The sequence below is a fragment of the Oncorhynchus keta genome, chromosome 18 (genome assembly GCF_023373465.1).
Source record: "Oncorhynchus keta strain PuntledgeMale-10-30-2019 chromosome 18, Oket_V2, whole genome shotgun sequence".
Lineage (NCBI taxonomy): Eukaryota > Metazoa > Chordata > Actinopteri > Salmoniformes > Salmonidae > Oncorhynchus > Oncorhynchus keta.
In genome coordinates, this window is record NC_068438.1 from 11,054,813 (window position 1) to 11,073,431 (window position 18,619).

The following is an 18,619-nucleotide window of genomic DNA, read 5'->3' on the forward strand; positions in this document are numbered from 1 at the left end:
AGCAAACACCCTTTGTTTCTTGGAACCACAGTGAATTGGTTACATGTGTGTACGCTCACAGTCGAGCCTCTTCATTGGCTTAAATAATTAAACTGCCACACATCTTCCTGGCTCCAACTGAATTTACAAGCAAACTGTAAATATTGTCTGTATTGAGAGTGTATGTCCTTGAGAGTGTATTTACTGTATGTCATAACTGAACTGTTTTTTGACATCACTCTTCCTCTCAAAGCATTCACAGAGGGCACAGTAGGCTGCTGAGGGGATGACAGTTCATAAAAATGGTCGGAATGAAGCAAATGGAAATGCATCAAACACATGGACATTCCACTTATTCTGTTCCGGCCATTACCACGAGCCCTCCCTCCCCAATTAAGGTTCCACCAACCTCCTGTGCCTGAGAGATTTGATTGACATTTTAGTAATTTAGCAGAAGCTTTTATCCAGAGCAACTTACAGGAGCAATTAAGGTTAAATGCCTTGCTCAAGGGCACAGTTACTGATTTTTCCGTCAGCACTGGGTTTCAAAATAGCAACCTTTCGGTTGCTGGCCCAATGCTCTTAACCGCTAGGCTACCTGCTGCCCTTTAGATCAGCCTCACAAAACATTCTCCTTAAAATTGATCCCCCTTGGGGAGTAAAAAAAAATATATATATTATTTTTACTCACGTACAAAGTCACGTTTTATCATTGTGCCAAGTGACAGATAGTATCCTGGCCTGACACATCTGCTGTAATTGTCACGTTCTGACCTTAGTTCCTTTTTTATGTCTTTGTGTTAGGTTGGTCAGGGCATGAGTTGGATAGTCTATGTTCTTTTTCTATGTTGTTATATTTCTATGTGTTTGGCCTAGTATGGTTCTCAATCAGAGGCAGGTGTCATTCTTTGTCTCTGATTGAGAATCATACTTAGGTAGCCTGTTTTCCCCATTTTGGTTGTGGGTGTTTAATTTCTGTTTAGTGTCTGTTCACCTGGCAGAACGGTTTCGTTTTCTCTTCTTTGTTATTTTGTGTAGTGTTCAGTTATTCAATAAAAATATGATGAACACTTACCACGCTGCATTTTGGTCCTCCTCTCCTTCCACCAATGAGAATCGTTACAGAAACACCCACAACCAAGGACCAAGCGGCGTGGTATCGAGCAGTAGCGTTCTCTGGACTCATGGACATGGGAGGAGATTTTAGACGGCAAAGGACCCTGGGCACAGGCTGGGGAATATCGCCGCCCCAAAGAAGAACTGGAGGCAGCGAAAGCTGAGCGGCGGTGATAGGAGGTAGCACAGCAGCGCGACAGGCACGAGAGGCAGCCCCTAAAAAATGTTTGGGGAGGGCACACAGGGAGTGTGGCAGAGTCAGGTTGGAGACCTGAGCGCACTCCTCGTGCTTACCAAAGGCAGCGTTGTACTGGTCAGGCACCGTGTTATGCGGGGGAGCGCACGCAAGTGCCATGTGAGAGTGGGCATCCAGCCAGGGCTTGTTGTACCGGCTCAGATTGTCTGGTCTCCGGTATGCCGTTTCGGTCCAGTTGTATCCTGCGCCGGCTCTGCGTGCTGTGTCTCCGGGGCGCTGGGAGGGTGCAGTGCGTCCTATGCCTGCACTCCACCCATGCTGGGCGAATGTGGGCATTGAACCTAAGAGAGAGGTGCTTACCCACAGCTCGGTTCAACCTGTGCCTGCACTCTGGATGGTCTGGGCTAAAGTGGTCTTCCAGCCTGGAGGAGTGGTGTCACGGCTGTGCACCAGAGCTCCAGTGCTCCCCCACAGCCCGGTCCATCCGGTGCCTCCTACACGCACCAGGCCTCCTGTAGGTCTCCCCAGCCTGGTGGGTCCTGTGCCAGCCCCACGCACCAGGCTGTCTCTCCGTCTCCTCCCTCCAGGTTCTTCTCTCCAGGCCAGAGCTGCCTGTCTGTCCAGAACTGCAAGAGCCGCCCGTCTGTCCTGAGCTGCCAGAGCCGCCCGTCTGTCCTGAGCTGCCAGAGCCGACCGTCTGTCCTGAACTGCCCATCAGTCAGGAGCTGCCAGAGCCGCCCGTCAGTCAGGAGCTGCCAGAGCCGCCCGTCAGTCAGGAGCTGCCAGAGCCGCCCGTCAGTCAGGAGCTGCCAGAGCCGCCCGTCAGTCAGGAGCTGCCAGAGCCGCCCGTCAGTCAGGAGCTGCCAGAGCCGCCCGTCAGTCAGGAGCTGCCAGAGCCGCCCGTCAGTCAGGAGCTGCCAGAGCCGCCCGACTGTCCTGAGCTACCAGAGCCGCCCGTCTGTCCTGAACTGCCCGTAAGTCAGGAGCTGCCAGAGCTGCCCGTCAGTCAGGAGCTGCCGGAGCCGCCAGTCAGTCAGGAGCTGCCGGAGCCGCCCGTCAGTCAGGAGCTGCCGGAGCCGCCCGTCAGTCAGGAGCTGCCGGAGCCGCCCGTCAGTCAGGAGCTGCCGGAGCCGCCCGTCAGTCAGGAGCTGCCGGAGCCGCCCGTCAGTCAGGAGCTGCCAGAGCCGCCCGTCAGTCAGGAGCTGCCAGAGCCGCCCATCAGTCAGGAGCTGCCAGAGCCGCCCGACTGTCCTGAGCTACCAGAGCCGCCCGTCTGTCCTGAACTGCCCGTAAGTCAGGAGCTGCCAGAGCTGCCCGTCAGTCAGGAGCTGCCAGAGCCGCCAGTCAGTCAGGAGCTGCCGGAGCCGCCCGTCAGTCAGGAGCTGCCGGAGCCGCCCGTCAGTCAGGAGCTGCCGGAGCCGCCCGTCAGTCAGGAGCTGCCGGAGCCGCCCGTCAGTCAGGAGCTGCCGGAGCCGCCCGTCAGTCAGGAGCTGCCGGAGTCTCCCATCTATTCGGGGCCCGCTGCAAGGTTCCCCAGTCCGAGGTTGGCAGTGATGGTCGTTGCTCCAAAGGCGCCATTTAAGTGGGCAAAGACTATGGCGGAGTGGGGTCCATGTCCCGCGCCAGAGCTGCCACCGAGGAAAGACGCCCACCCAGACCCTCCCCTATAGGTTCAGGTTTTGCGGCCGGAGTCCGCACCTTTGGGGGGGTACTGTCACATTCTGACCTTAGTACCTTTTTTATGTCTTTGTGTTAGGTTGGTCAGGGCGTGAGTTGGGGTGGGTAGTCTATGTTCTTTTTTCTATGTTGTTATATTTCTACGTTATATTGTGTAGTGTTCAGTTTTTCAATTAAAATGTGACGAACACTTACCACGCTGCATTTTGGTCCTCCTCTCTTTCCATCAATGAGAATCGTACAGTAATCGTACAGTAATATTTAGTGGTTTTAGAACAGTTTGATGGTTTGAGATACGGATTATTGACAAAATGTCAGAGAGAATTAGAGAATTTTAAAGTTAACTTTTGTGAAATGTGGAAAAGGAAGCCGAGGTCTTCTAGGACTACTGTTCCTCTCCTAAGACCTCATGAGAGACCTTGGAACATTTTTACATTGATTATTCAAATGTGGTGTGCATTTGTCTCAATTGGATAATTGGATGGATTTTCATTTCCTATGGGTACTGTATGTAACAACACACTAATGAATCATACTACTATTGGGTACTACAGGACAATATGGATGCCCTGGCCCCTGTGTGCCACAAGCCTGATCCCAGATCTGTTTGTGCTCTTAAGTGTTATTTGTTACGTGCCTCCCAAAGGAGGGCGGTGCAGGAATCAGGAGCAGGAGAGCAAGGGAGTCCCAGTGGCTCAATAGTTTATTCAGAAGTCCCAACTCAACAACTACGTGGGACTGAAACATGCCCAAACGAGGTCGCCACACACACAGGGAAATAAACGCTACACATGGAGGAGAAACCTCTACTCCTAAACTCATACCAACCGGCACAACTCCCGTGAGAAAAGAAAACCCTGTGGTGCAGACAGGCACCTCTAACAACGTAACCACAGAAAACAATCCCGCACAAAGACTAGCAGGCAGCGGAGGTAAATATACCCACCGAAATCAACTAATAAGACACAGGTGTAAACAATAAGACAGACACAAACGAAAAGGAAAAATGGATCGGTGGCAGCTAGTAGGCCGGCGACAACGACCGCCGGGCACAGCCCGAACAGGGAGAGGTGCCACCTTCGGTGGAAGTCGTGACACTATTGTGCTATTAAGGTCCTTTGCTGGTATTGATTTGCACTTTTCTCACTAAAGTAGGTTAATCTCTAGGAGACAGAACGCGTCACCTTCCTGAGCGGTATGACTGCTGCGTGGTCCCATGGTGTTTATACTTGCTCCCAAAGATGAACCAGACATGTGGAGGTCTACAATTATTTTTCTTAGCTGATTTCTTTTGATTTTCCCATGATGTCAAGCAAAGAGGCACTGCGTTTGAAGGTAGGCCTTGAAATGCATTCACAGGTACACCTCCAATTGACTCAAATGATGTCAATTAGCCTACCAGAAGCTTCTAAAGCCATGACATCATTTTCTGGAATTTTCCAAGCTGTTTAAAGGCACAGTCAACTTAGTGTATGTAAACTTCTGACCCACTGGAATTGTGATACAGTGAATTGTAAGTGAAATAATCGGACTGTAAACAATTGTTGGAAAAATGACTTGTGTCATGCACCAAGTAAACTATAGTTTAACAAGAAATTTGTGGAGTGGTTGAAAAACACATTTTAAAGACTTCAACCTAAGTGTATGTCAACTTCCGACTTCAACTGTGTATTGTTCAGTAGTACCTAACATTAGTGTGATACATTTGGTGTTGTCGTGTACAGCATGGTATGACAAGGAGTGGCGTGATGGCACAAACAAACAGGTACCCAGGCTAGGGTGCCATTTCATGTCAATTCTACCCTAAATCGTTGTTTCCTTCAGTATAATTTCATAGCAAGCTGTGTAGTTTATGTCAATCAAAGCATCCCAATTCATTATGAATATGACACGTGTGACAACAATATTGAAAGTGAATTGGAGATGGCCCACTAGCATCGACAAATAGAATACTGTATGTGGTAAAGTGGGAGTTGGGACACTATATAGAGATTGTCCTCTGCCAATCTAAATTAGGACTGAATTTAGCTCCAGGCCAAAATGTTTTTTAATAAAACATACACATTAGAATTGGAAATACCATCAGATATTCACCAAAATGAATTGGGAGTAGATGCTCCCGAGAGTCTGTCTCATTTCTTCATCTGTTGTCACCTTAGTCTTTTGACTGAAAACAGCATTCAGAAGCTATCAGGGGTAAGTATTGTACTGTATGTTAAATTAAATGTTGTTAATATTCTAATTGTGATCCATAACCTGTCTGAAAGAGTATTCTGACATGATGGTAATTGGGGGGAATTTAATAACGTAGATTTGGATAGAATAACTGGATAGAATCATTTGTTCCCCAATTTAATTAATTCATTGGGGCCTTTCATTCATTTGGAGTTCATAAAAATGTAGCTTTAGGCTCAAAACACACACACACACACACACACACACACACACACACAGAAAATGGTCTGGATGTTACTTCTTTACAGTACCTGACAGTCCTCCTAATTCATTTTTAAAAATTTAATTTACTTTGCTTTTTCCAAAGATTAATGATATGAGGATTACAGGCCTGTCAGAGCCACTATCCCAGTCCTCAGAAGAACAGTGTCTTTGAAAGAGACTAAGATGACTTACATGAGTCTCTTCCTCATTGCTCTCTGAAGGGGTGTCTGTGGGAAAGATTTTGACTGATCACAGTAGACTTTTATGTTTAATGCCACTAGTCCTGACAGAAGCAATGTGCTTTCAATGTGCAGAAATCCCGTGTCTTATTTTTTTCCATATATCTTTCAAAAAGTACTGAATACTCAACTCAAACATAGTTCATCATGACTATTAATCTATTCTAGACTAACATGTAGTGCTCAACTGACTCCACATTGTGTTTTTCCTTAATGGCTAACTTAATGGAATTGTTTACATGTAGTTTTAGGCTATCCATATTTTTCCGATGATTGAAGTAGGCCGTGAAGCAATCGCTGCTGAAGGCACTTATCAGACAGAAAAACATACTGTATTTTGTCATTACTCAAAGATGAATATCTGGGGCGGCCAACCTGAAAGATCTCAGAGAAGCATAGTCATTGAAAAAATATGTGTGTTTCTTTGAGTAGACCTACTATGGCCATCAAATTATAATCTGTACCTTCGAAATCCGGTTCCACTGCTTTTAAAATTTCTAGACCTCTAATCAGAGACTGATTTAGACCTGGGACACCAGGTGTGTACAATTAATTATCAAGTAGAATAGAAAACCAGCAGTACTCTGGACCTTCAGGGTAAGATTTGTGTACCCCTGCACTATGGGCGGTCTCCCACAATTCCAAGCACTTTGTTCACACCCCCTGAAATAGTTTAAACTCAAATTGCCTCACACTGAGCCTGTCTGTATTGTAGTGAACGGAAGAAATGTGGAGGGACAAAAAAAAAAATGGAATTGGTCTCCAGCCATGAAAAATGTAAACCGGAAATAGGCGTAGAATCTTTGGGATTTTGTGTCTGACTATTTCAGTTGGAGCTAATGCTTTGTCAATGGCAGACATCCATTGCCAGATGAATGACAGCGGAGATTATGTCACAAAAAAACACACACAAGTGGTCTGTCTTTTGACGGAACCATCTCATCTGAACATGTCCATCCGTATTCATGCAGTTACAGTAGGTGTGTCCCCGGCCTCATGGGAGGTCATAGCAAATATTGTACTGCGTTTTTGCCCCCATCATGACAAAATATTTTTAGTTCTCAAGTGTCCTATTTGCGTTCTCGAAAAAGGTTTCGATATTTTGATGACACTTGTCTTCCAAACAACAGTACAGACTATATAAAAAAAAAGGTGACAGTAGCTTTTTAAGGCAGGCACTGTATTAGCCCAAGATGTACTCTTAAGGACCTTACCGTTATTCCTTAATCCTTAAAAGTCGTGCGTCAATCTCAGTAACATAATAAAACAATCCCCATAAAAATCCAGCAGTTTAAACTAGAGATATGTTTTTTTGAATGGATGCGTCTCAATCCACCTTTATTCACCTATTTCAGCTGTGTCATGATCGTCGTATGGAGGGGACCAAAGCACAGCGTGGTGTGAATCCATTATTTTATTCATGAAGAACACGAAGAACAAAAACAACAAACCGAATGTGACGCTATGATAACGAGTGCTGTCACAGGCACATAGACAATAACCCACAAAATACCCAAAGAAGATGGCTGCCTAAATATGGTTCCCAATCAGAGGCAACAATAAACACCTGCCTCGAATTGAGAAGCAATCTAGGCAACCATAGACCAACATAAACACCTAGATGAAAACAACCCCATAAATCTACAAAAACCCCTAGACAGTACAAACACCCTAGAATAAGACAAAACACATATATCACCCATGTCACACCCTGACCTAACCAAAATAATAGAGAAAACCAAGAATACTAAGGTCAGGGCGTAACAATCTGTGGTGGAAGGTGCTGAGCTACAGTGGTGTTTGTCAGACTATGAGACACCCTGAAAATCGGTCTTCTCACGAAAACGTCTGTAGCGTCCGAACGGTTTGGCCTGAAGTCTGTAACGCTGATGTGCCAACTTCTGTCTGTAGCGTCCAAACGGTTTGGCCTGAAGTCTGTAACGCTGATGTGCCAACTTCTGTCTGTAGCGTCCGAACGGTTTGGCCTGAAGTCTGTAACGCTGATGTGCCAACTTGTGTCTGTAGCGTCCAAACGGTTTGGCCTGAAGTCTGTAACGCTGATGTGCCAACTTCTGTCTGTAGCGTCCGAACGGTTTGGCCTGAAGTCTGTAACGCTGATGTGCCAACTTCTGTCTGTAGCGTCCAAACGGTTTGGCCTGAAGTCTGTAACGCTGATGTGCCAACTTCTGTCTGTAGCTTCCGAACGGTTTGGCCTGAAGACTGTAACGCTGATGTGCCAACTTCTGTCTGTAGCTTCCGAACGGTTTGGCCTGAAGTCTGTAACGCTGATGTGCCAACTTCTGTCTGTAGCGTCCGAACGGTTTGGCCTGAAGTCTGTAACGCTGATGTGCCAACTTCTGTCTATAGCGTCCAAACGGTTTGGCCTGTAGTCTATAACGCTGATGTGCCAACTTCTGTCTGTAGCGACCGAACGGTTTGGCCTGAAGTCTGTAACGCTGATGTGCCAACTTCTGTCTGTAGCGTCCGAACGGTTTGGCCTGAAGTCTGTAACGCTGATGTGCCAACTTCTGTCTATAGCGTCCAAACGGTTTGGCCTGTAGTCTATAACGCTGATGTGCCAACTTCTGTCTGTAGCGACCGAACGGTTTGGCCTGAAGTCTGTAACGCTGATGTGCCAACTTCTGTCTGTAGCGTCCGAACGGTTTGGCCTGAAGTCTGTAACGCTGATGTGCCAACTTCTGTCTGTAGCGACCGAACGGTTTGGCCTGAAGTCTGTAACGCTGATGTGCCAACTTCTGTCTGTAGCGTCCAAACGGTTTGGCCTGAAGTCTGTAACGCTGATGTGCCAACTTCTGTCTGTAGCGTCCGAACGGTTTGGCCTGAAGTCTGTAACGCTGATGTGCCAACTTCTGTCTGTAGCTTCCGAACGGTTTGGCCTGAAGTCTGTAACGCTGATGTGCCAACTTCTGTCTGTAGCTTCCAAACGGTTTGGCCTGAAGTCTGTAACGCTGATGTGCCAACTTCTGTCTGTAGCTTCCGAACGGTTTGGCCTGAAGTCTGTAACGCTGATGTGCCAACTTCTGTCTGTAGCTTCCAAACGGTTTGGCCTGAAGTCTGTAACGCTGATGTGCCAACTTCTGTCTGTAGCGTCCGAACGGTTTGGCCTGAAGTCTGTAACGCTGATGTGCCAACTTCTGTCTGTAGCTTCCAAACGGTTTGGCCTGAAGTCTGTAACGCTGATGTGCCAACTTCTGTCTGTAGCGTCCGAACGGTTTGGCCTGAAGTCTGTAACGCTGATGTGCCAACTTCTGTCTGTAGCTTCCAAACGGTTTGGCCTGTAGTCTGTAACGCTGATGTGCCAACTTCTGTCTGTAGCTTCCAAACGGTTTGGCCTGAAGTCTGTAACGCTGATGTGCCAACTTCTATCTGTAGCGTCCGAACGGTTTGGCCTGAAGTCTGTAACGCTGATGTGCCAACTTCTGTCTGTAGCGTCCGAACAGTTTGGCCTGAAGACTGTAACGCTGATGTGCCAACTTCTGTCTGTAGCGACCGAACGGTTTGGCCTGAAGTCTGTAACGCTGATGTGTGCCAACTTCTGTCTGTAGCGTCCGAACGGTTTGGCCTGAAGACTGTAACGCTGATGTGCCAACTTCTGTCTGTAGCGACCGAACGGTTTGGCCTGAAGTCTGTAACGCTGATGTGCCAACTTCTGTCTGTAGCGTCCGAACGGTTTGGCCTGAAGACTGTAACGCTGATGTGCCAACTTCTGTCTGTAGCTTCCAAACGGTTTGGCCTGAAGTCTGTAACGCTGATGTGCCAACTTCTGTCTGTAGCTTCCAAACGGTTTGGCCTGAAGTCTGTAACGCTGATGTGCCAACTTCTGTCTGTAGCTTCCAAACGGTTTGGCCTGAAGTCTGTAACGCTGATGTGCCAACTTCTGTCTGTAGCGTCCGAACGGTTTGGCCTGAAGACTGTAACGCTGATGTGCCAACTTCTGTCTGTAGCGTCCGAACGGTTTGGCCTGAAGTCTGTAACGCTGATGTGCCAACTTCTGTCTGTAGCGTCCGAACGGTTTGGCCTGAAGTCTGTAACGCTGATGTGCCAACTTCTGTCTGTAGCGTCCGAACGGTTTGGCCTGAAGTCTGTAACGCTGATGTGCCAACTTCTGTCTATAGCGTCCAAACGGTTTGGCCTGTAGTCTATAACGCTGATGTGCCAACTTCTGTCTGTAGCGACCGAACGGTTTGGCCTGAAGTCTGTAACGCTGATGTGCCAACTTCTGTCTGTAGCGTCCGAACGGTTTGGCCTGAAGTCTGTAACGCTGATGTGCCAACTTCTGTCTATAGCGTCCAAACGGTTTGGCCTGTAGTCTATACCGCTGATGTGCCAACTTCTGTCTGTAGCGCCCGAACGGTTTGGCCTGAAGTCTGTAACGCTGATGTGCCAACTTCTGTCTGTAGCGTCCGAACGGTTTGGCCTGAAGTCTGTAACGCTGATGTGCCAACTTCTGTCTGTAGCGACCGAACGGTTTGGCCTGAAGTCTGTAACGCTGATGTGCCAACTTCTGTCTGTAGCGTCCAAACGGTTTGGCCTGAAGTCTGTAACGCTGATGTGCCAACTTCTGTCTGTAGCGTCCGAACGGTTTGGCCTGAAGTCTGTAACGCTGATGTGCCAACTTCTGTCTGTAGCTTCTTTGGCCTGAAGTCTGTAACGCTGATGTGCCAACTTCTGTCTGTAGCTTCCAAACGGTTTGGCCTGAAGTCTGTAATGCTGATGTGCCAACTTCTGTCTGTAGCTTCCGAACGGTTTGGCCTGAAGTCTGTAACGCTGATGTGCCAACTTCTGTCTGTAGCTTCCAAACGGTTTGGCCTGAAGTCTGTAACGCTGATGTGCCAACTTCTGTCTGTAGCGTCCGAACGGTTTGGCCTGAAGTCTGTAACGCTGATGTGCCAACTTCTGTCTGTAGCTTCCAAACGGTTTGGCCTGAAGTCTGTAACGCTGATGTGCCAACTTCTGTCTGTAGCGTCCGAACGGTTTGGCCTGAAGTCTGTAACGCTGATGTGCCAACTTCTGTCTGTAGCTTCCAAACGGTTTGGCCTGTAGTCTGTAACGCTGATGTGCCAACTTCTGTCTGTAGCTTCCAAACGGTTTGGCCTGAAGTCTGTAACGCTGATGTGCCAACTTCTATCTGTAGCGTCCGAACGGTTTGGCCTGAAGTCTGTAACGCTGATGTGCCAACTTCTGTCTGTAGCGTCCGAACAGTTTGGCCTGAAGACTGTAACGCTGATGTGCCAACTTCTGTCTGTAGCGACCGAACGGTTTGGCCTGAAGTCTGTAACGCTGATGTGCCAACTTCTGTCTGTAGCGTCCGAACGGTTTGGCCTGAAGACTGTAACGCTGATGTGCCAACTTCTGTCTGTAGCGACCGAACGGTTTGGCCTGAAGTCTGTAACGCTGATGTGCCAACTTCTGTCTGTAGCGTCCGAACGGTTTGGCCTGAAGACTGTAACGCTGATGTGCCAACTTCTGTCTGTAGCTTCCAAACGGTTTGGCCTGAAGTCTGTAACGCTGATGTGCCAACTTCTGTCTGTAGCTTCCAAACGGTTTGGCCTGAAGTCTGTAACGCTGATGTGCCAACTTCTGTCTGTAGCTTCCAAACGGTTTGGCCTGAAGTCTGTAACGCTGATGTGCCAACTTCTGTCTGTAGCGTCCGAACGGTTTGGCCTGAAGACTGTAACGCTGATGTGCCAACTTCTGTCTGTAGCGTCCGAACGGTTTGGCCTGAAGTCTGTAACGCTGATGTGCCAACTTCTGTCTGTAGCGTCCGAACGGTTTGGCCTGAAGTCTGTAACGCTGATGTGCCAACTTCTGTCTGTAGCGTCCAAACGGTTTGGCCTGAAGTCTGTAACGCTGATGTGCCAACTTCTGTCTGTAGCTTCCAAACGGTTTGGCCTGAAGTCTGTAACGCTGATGTGCCAACTTCTGTCTGTAGCGTCCGAACGGTTTGGCCTGAAGACTGTAACGCTGATGTGCCAACTTCTGTCTGTAGCTTCCAAACGGTTTGGCCTGAAGTCTGTAACGCTGATGTGCCAACTTCTGTCTGTAGCTTCCGAACGGTTTGGCCTGAAGTCTGTAACGCTGATGTGCCAACTTCTGTCTGTAGCGTCCGAACGGTTTGGCCTGAAGTCTGTAACGCTGATGTGCCAACTTCTGTCTGTAGCTTCCAAACGGTTTGGCCTGAAGTCTGTAACGCTGATGTGCCAACTTCTGTCTGTAGCGTCCGAATCAGGAAAGGGGACACTGTTTTAGTCCTTATGATAAATTATTTGACAGTTATTTTGTTGACATTTACAATCTGTTTTATGACAATGTTTCTATGGGCTATAGTAGTAAAGGAGAAATGCAATATTTTATTAAAAAAAAAAATAGTAGTTTACCTAAAATGTTTAATTTATAGCGAAACGTCTGTAGCGTCTGAACGGTTTGGCCTGAAGTGCCCCCCCCCCCTTAGACTTTTATCATAGGCTTTCCCATGAGAAACGGATACAGTTTGGCTTTCCATGCTAGACTGCAGGGATCTCATTGATTACTATATCAGACAGTAACTGAAATACTATTCAGATATGAAAGGGAATAGTGTACACACAATGGTTCTTTAGCAGAACATTTCATAATGAAAAGCTTGTGGTTCACATAAGTGGTGTATAACAGGTGGAGAACAAGGGTAATTCAATATTCAATAAGGTGTGTTAAACATCACATCCAGACATCCTCATGAGCCACTTTTGTTTTTCTTTTCAATTGTTGAAGCTGTAATGTCTTTGGCATTCATATTTAACAAATGACTAAGATCTGAGCATAATTCAATTCAGCAACACCAGTCATTTAGCTCACCAGGGCTTACAAGAGGAGACTGAGCTTTAGAAGCAGGAATACAACGGCATGTTCAGGCAGCATCTGCTTTCATTGCGATCACAATCAAATCTAGTACGATTCAGTAAGAAAAAACAATGCTTTATCACAAAAAAGACAGGGTTGCCACACTGAATGAATTTGCAGGTTTGGTCTGTATTAGCCTTGCTGTCAGTTGTGGACATGTAAAACAGTAGATGAGAGGACAGTGTTTGGCTGGCAGTAGAGAGAGAGAGGAACAGAGCACATTAAAGGGGGAAACACTTTCCCTCCCTGTCCCTCTCTCTCCCTCTCTGCCACTCTCTCACAGGCCATTTTCTAGTGAGTAAGGATCCCTGGACTTTGATTAGTCTCAAGTGTCTTTACAAACAGCCCACCCTCACCTTGCCTGCAGGCTGAATTAAGAAGTTTCTTACCAAATGTCACTATTAGTATTCCATAGATTTCCGTGCTGCTATCCTCTTCTCCTGTCCTCTGCCAAGCCTCACCTCTGGTCGGGACACTCTGTTATGATAACAACTGTTTGCACTTGTCCAGATTTGTTTTATTGGTTTTATAGTAGCCTATGCATCAGAGAATATAATAATATAATAATATATGCCATTTAGCTGACGCTTTTATCCAAAGCGACTTACAGTCATGTGTGCATACATTCTACGTATGGGTGGTCCCGGGAATCGAACCCACTACCCTGGCGTTACAAGCGCCATGCTCTACCAACTGAGCCACAGAAGGACCACAGAGAGACCTGGACATTATGGCTGGAGTAGCTACAGTGGTGTTTGGAGGGAAAATAGATCATGGAAGCATGTACGTGGATATAGACAATGAAACACACATTCCTTAGAATATGTCAGATGTGAAATATATATTTCAGAATGCTATTCTATATGACAGGCATGCATGTGTTGATCCATAAAGCGTTGCTGAAATACAAATGTAATTGCACAATAAACACAGTTGGAAAATAGGCTGACTGGTGATTCCCCCGTGCAGCGTGAGTCCTTATCCTCATCAGCATTCAGAAGACGATGTCCAACTGGTGTTTTTCTAGGTACTTGCTTATCCGCTAGGTGGCAGTGACGGCCAGGACAGTCAAGCGCTGAAGCGCACAACTGTTCGTGATTGCAAAAAGGATGCGTTTAACGCTCGAGCACTTGAGTTGTAGTTATATTGCTCTGCAGGATTAGGACATAGCGTTGGTGCTATACACCCTCTGAGCATAATATATACCAAAAACGATACTGCCTGTTCACGAAATTATTGCAAAAGACCTGCACAAGAAGTACGTTGACATTCAGAAGAGGTTTTGGAGCTGACGAGGACAACATGAATTCGTTCTGGATACAGACAATTTGGATACCGGGATTATTTTTCTTTTGGGGATTTCAAGGTACGTGTTGTATTCTAGTTCATTTTTAATATAATTATGTTACTTTAGATTACTAGTCACATTCCTCTTTTCAGTTTGGAGTTACAGATTAATTAATGTCGTGCATCTACCCCTACTGAGACTGCTTTTGCAGCTTTGATCGGCTGGCCACCTCTGGTGTCTTCTGCGACTTATTATTCATCCCCCATATTTATGACGTTCACCCTTTCCTATTTATTGCTCTCAGATTGACACACATAATGTATTTACGCACACAGAGAAGTAGGCTACACACGCAGAGGGGGAGATATTGAAAAGTACTTGAAGATGACACCAGTACGATTCAAAGTGTGTGTGGTGGGGGTGGCGAAGGACACGTTCAGTGGCGAGAGTTTATAGGAAATTGATCAAGCTACCAGTTATTAAATTATTTTTGATGTGACTTGTCTGCGATGTCCCTGCTGATTTTGATTATGTATGTATGTATTTTCTGTGCCCCCCTGTGGTCCAGTATATTTTAGTAGCTTTTGAAGGTGATGACTTCATCTGTCACTGTAGCTAGCCTACTGAACTTTCTACTCTGTGGGGAGATCTCACTGTAGGATCAGACAGGTAACAAGCTTGGACTTCAATAGTGATCTATGGTGCAGTTTCATTACTAGTTCATCGTGTTGGCTGTACTGCACTCAGAAGAGGCTCCATCTCCAAAGATAAATGAACAGTGGGCATTTAGAGCAGCATGCTGCCCTGCCTACACCAATTCAGATGAGCATTACGTTAATACAACAAGAAGGGTAATTTAAAGTTAGATGAAGAGGAAAAGGGGGCCATCGAGGCGGGTCCGGCATGGGCGGCAGGTAGCCAAGTGGTCAGAGTGTTGGGCCAGTAACGGAAAGGTTGCTAGATCGAATCCCCGAGCTGAAAGGGTACAATGTCTTCTGCCCCTGTACAAGGCAGTCAACCCACTGTTTGTCATTGTAAATAAGAATTTGTTCTCAACTGACTTGCCTAGTTAAATTAAGTTAAGAAATAAAAAAATAAATGGTCGAGGCCAGGAACCTGTGAAACCGCCCCTAAGCGTGAGACATGGCCAGACTGGTTAAGCATACAGAGGGTTCTGTTGGAGATCAAAGTGAAAATGCTGCTGTGGTTCTGTGTAAACAGACCTCGGCAGCGCTCTACGCGGACCATTTTTACAAGGAGCACGTGTACGCCTAAATTGAAAAATGGAGCAGCACACAAAGAAATGTAGGAGCACAATGAAAAATAGAGATATTAAAGCTAGAATCTTACATTTTTTTCTAGGTGCACTGTGTCTCCTAAATAAAAAGCCCTGCTCGTGTATATTAGGAAGACCTCATACGACATCCCCTGGCAGTTGTCTATAACACACATTCTGCTGTCATGATAAGACTGAATCATGCATTGCATTTCATAGAATATATTAGACATTAACATAAGTTAGAGCTGGAGGTTGTGGTTTCATTCAAAGCGATTTACTAATTAAGCCCCACTAGTCTGCACACAGGTGTCCTTGGGTACATGGTCATCGTCAGTAACACCCAAAAGAACACTGAACCTCTTGGCAACAGCATAAAAAAACGAGTTGGACTTAGAGCCACAAGGTAGTGGGTTCAAATCCTGTGCAGGCCAACCCTCAAATTTGCTACATTAGTGTTAGTATTGGGATGCTGCCATGAGGGCATCAGAGATGTACCCAGTCATAAATAACTGTGGAAAGAGAGGGATTATATACTAGTGGACATTACCTTAGTACACCAGCAACCTGTTCAATGCAGGCCTATTGGTGTTATGTGTAGATATTGTACTGCACATACCGTCACAAGAAGCTGTCTAAAGCTAGGCAGCTTTGCTATGTCTCATTGGGGGGATGGAGCCATTTGCAGGATGGTGACCACACCCCAATCACTGCCCTGGGGGCATTTGGGTCTCCTTTTGACCAGAGGGAAGAGTTCAACCTACTGACCCTCCGACCCACTTTCAGCAGCTTTCCATCTCCCATACAGGGATGAACCAGGTCCATCCCTGCCTAGCAGTAAATGATTTCCATTGTGACATGACTATTGAAGTAGTTTGTTAATTGTCTGATTCTAAAGGAGTTGTGTGTGCAGTTATGGTGAGCTGTGAAATCCAGCACAGTAGTCAATAAACAACTCAATGGGGTTTAATTAGGAAATGGCTTTGAATGAAAACACAACCTCCAGGTCAACAACACTAGGGGCTTCCAGCTCTAACTTATGTTAATGTCTAATATATTCTCTATGAAATGCAATGCATGATTTAGCCTTATCATGACAGCAGAATGTGTGTTATCGGCAACTGCCAGGGGATGTCGTATGAGGTCTTCCTAATATACACTAGCAGTGCTTTTTATTTAGGAGCCACAGTGCACCGAGAAAAATGTAAGATTCTAGCATTAATATCTCAAATATTTGTCATTGTTCTCCTACATTTCTTTGTGTGCTGCTCTATTTTTCAACTTAGATGCACACGTGCTTCTTGTAAAAATGGTCAGCATAGAGCCCTGACTAGGTCTGTTTACATGGAACCACAGCAGGAGAGACACAACAAAATGTCCACTTTGATCTGTATGCTTAACCAGTCTGGCCATGTTTCATGCCTTGGGGTGGTGTCACAGGTTCCTGGCCTCGACCATGTCTGGTCCTCCTCGCTGGCCCACTTCATCTAACTTGAAATTACCCTTCTTGTTGTACTGACGTAATGCTCATCTGTTAAATGAATTGGTGTAGGCAAGTCAACATGCTGCTCTAAATGCCCACTGTTCATTTATCTTTGGAGATGGAGCCTCTTCTGAGTGCAGTACAGCCAACACGGTTAACTAGTAATGAAACTGCACCATAGATCACTATTGAAGTCAGGAGAATGTAAAGTATTTAGTATGGCTGCTTCATATTGCACATGTACTGTATTTTCTCTTCATAGAGCACATGTACTGTATTTGTTCCTTATGAAGCACATGTACTGTATTTTCTCTTCATAGAGCACATGTACTGTATTTTCTCTTCATAGAGCACATGTACTGTATTTGCACTTCATAGAGCACATGTACTGTATTTTCTCTTCATAGAGCACATGTACTGCATTTGCTCTTCATAGAGCACATGTACTGTATTTGCTCTTCATAGAGCACATGTACTGTATTTTCTCTTCATAGAGCACATGTACTGTATTTTCTCTTCATAGAGCACATGTACTCTATTTTCTCTTCATAGAGCACATGTACTGTATTTGCTCTTCATAGATCACATGTACTGTATTGTTTCCTCACATACTGTACGTTGAAAAAAGTACATGACTTTGCAGTTGAAATAAGAGGAAGAAAACAGCAGTTTGGCCTTGTGCCTTGTATTTTCTTTCTTTGTTTTTTGGTTCATCCTTTTCTTTTCTGGGAAGAATTAGGAACCTTGAGGTACAGAGTTGTTTAATGGTGTTGATGCTGTTATTCTTTTCTGAGGAAAAATGACTTTTGTCATCAGAAATGGAGTTGGATAGCTGTGGATAGAATTTTATTTATTACTTATTTTTCTGGTAATAGAAATAATTGCCTTTCATGTGGTGATCAATTCACACTAGGCTCTTGGGAGGAAAACAATTGTGAAATATGCTTATTCTAAGGAAAATAATGCCATCACCTCGGAAACAAGAGAACACTCCTTAAATAAAGTCAGAGTATGCTAGATTCTGTAATCTGGAATGGCTTCTGGGATTAACCCCAATACAGCGTTGGATGGAGAACTCAGAAACATTACCCCATACCCATTAAATAAACCTTCAGAATGTCAGGCACACAGGGAATACACACACATTCAGAAATGAATTGGAAAGAGAGTTAAACAGTCCAAATAATTAATGCAATCAGAAGATTTGTATTGATGCTCTCTCTCGCCTTTGGGGACTCATGATTTGCCCCCTCACGAGAGACCACAGACTCCCCCTATTGAAACAGATCCAACTGAATTGACTCTTTTGTTTTTTCGGGTCTTCCAATATTCCAATTATATCTCTGTGCTTGGTTGTAGGCAGGATAATAATAATAATAATAATAATAATAATAATATATGCCATTTAGCAGACGCTTTTATCCAAAGCGACTTACAGTCATGTGTGCATACATTCTACGTATGGGTGGTCCCGGGAATCGAACCCACTACCCTGGCGTTACAAGCGCCATGCTCTACCAACTGAGCTACAGAAGAACCAGGATGTGGTCTGGGTTCCTCTGAGGTGATTTGGGTTGGAGAATGATGTAAATGCTGTGGCCACAGGGAGAGAGAGAGAGCGGGAGGGAGGGAGAGCGGGATGAGTTGGGTCTAGAATAAAATACAATAGAGTGGAATCGCAGCAATACACCGTTGTATGTTAGTTGTACTTTTATATCACTGCACCACCTCACATTCGGCTTCTTTAATGTCCACAACACTCCACTTCGCAGAGCCCAATACCAGGAAAATTGCAATTAGCTTGGCGTTCCCTGTACAAGGCTTCTAGATCCTGTGATCAAATCCAATTTTATTTGTCACATGTGCCGCAAAATGCTTACTTACAAGCCCTTAACCAACAAAGCAGTTTTAAGAAATATTTACTAAATAAACAAAAGTTTATTTTATTTTAAATAACACAATATAATAACAATAATGAGCCTATATACAGGGGGTACCAGCACCGAGTCAATGAGTGAGTGTAAAG

At 45.6% G+C, this 18,619-nt stretch overlaps 1 protein-coding gene across 2 annotated transcripts in view; it reads left to right on the forward strand.

The window, feature by feature from the left end:
- Positions 1-18,619, forward strand: part of LOC118397254 (limbic system-associated membrane protein-like) — a 1,147,967-nt gene that overhangs the window by 237,135 nt on the left and 892,213 nt on the right. The window contains exon 1 of one of the 2 annotated variants that reach the window (XM_035791839.2): positions 13,681-13,912. The exons of the other annotated variant lie outside the window; for it this stretch is intronic. Within the exon in view, the coding sequence (XP_035647732.1) occupies positions 13,849-13,912 (64 nt within the window). The 5' untranslated portion in view covers positions 13,681-13,848. Of the gene's footprint in view, positions 1-13,680; positions 13,913-18,619 lie in introns of those variants that run through there. 2 annotated transcript variants of the gene reach the window in all.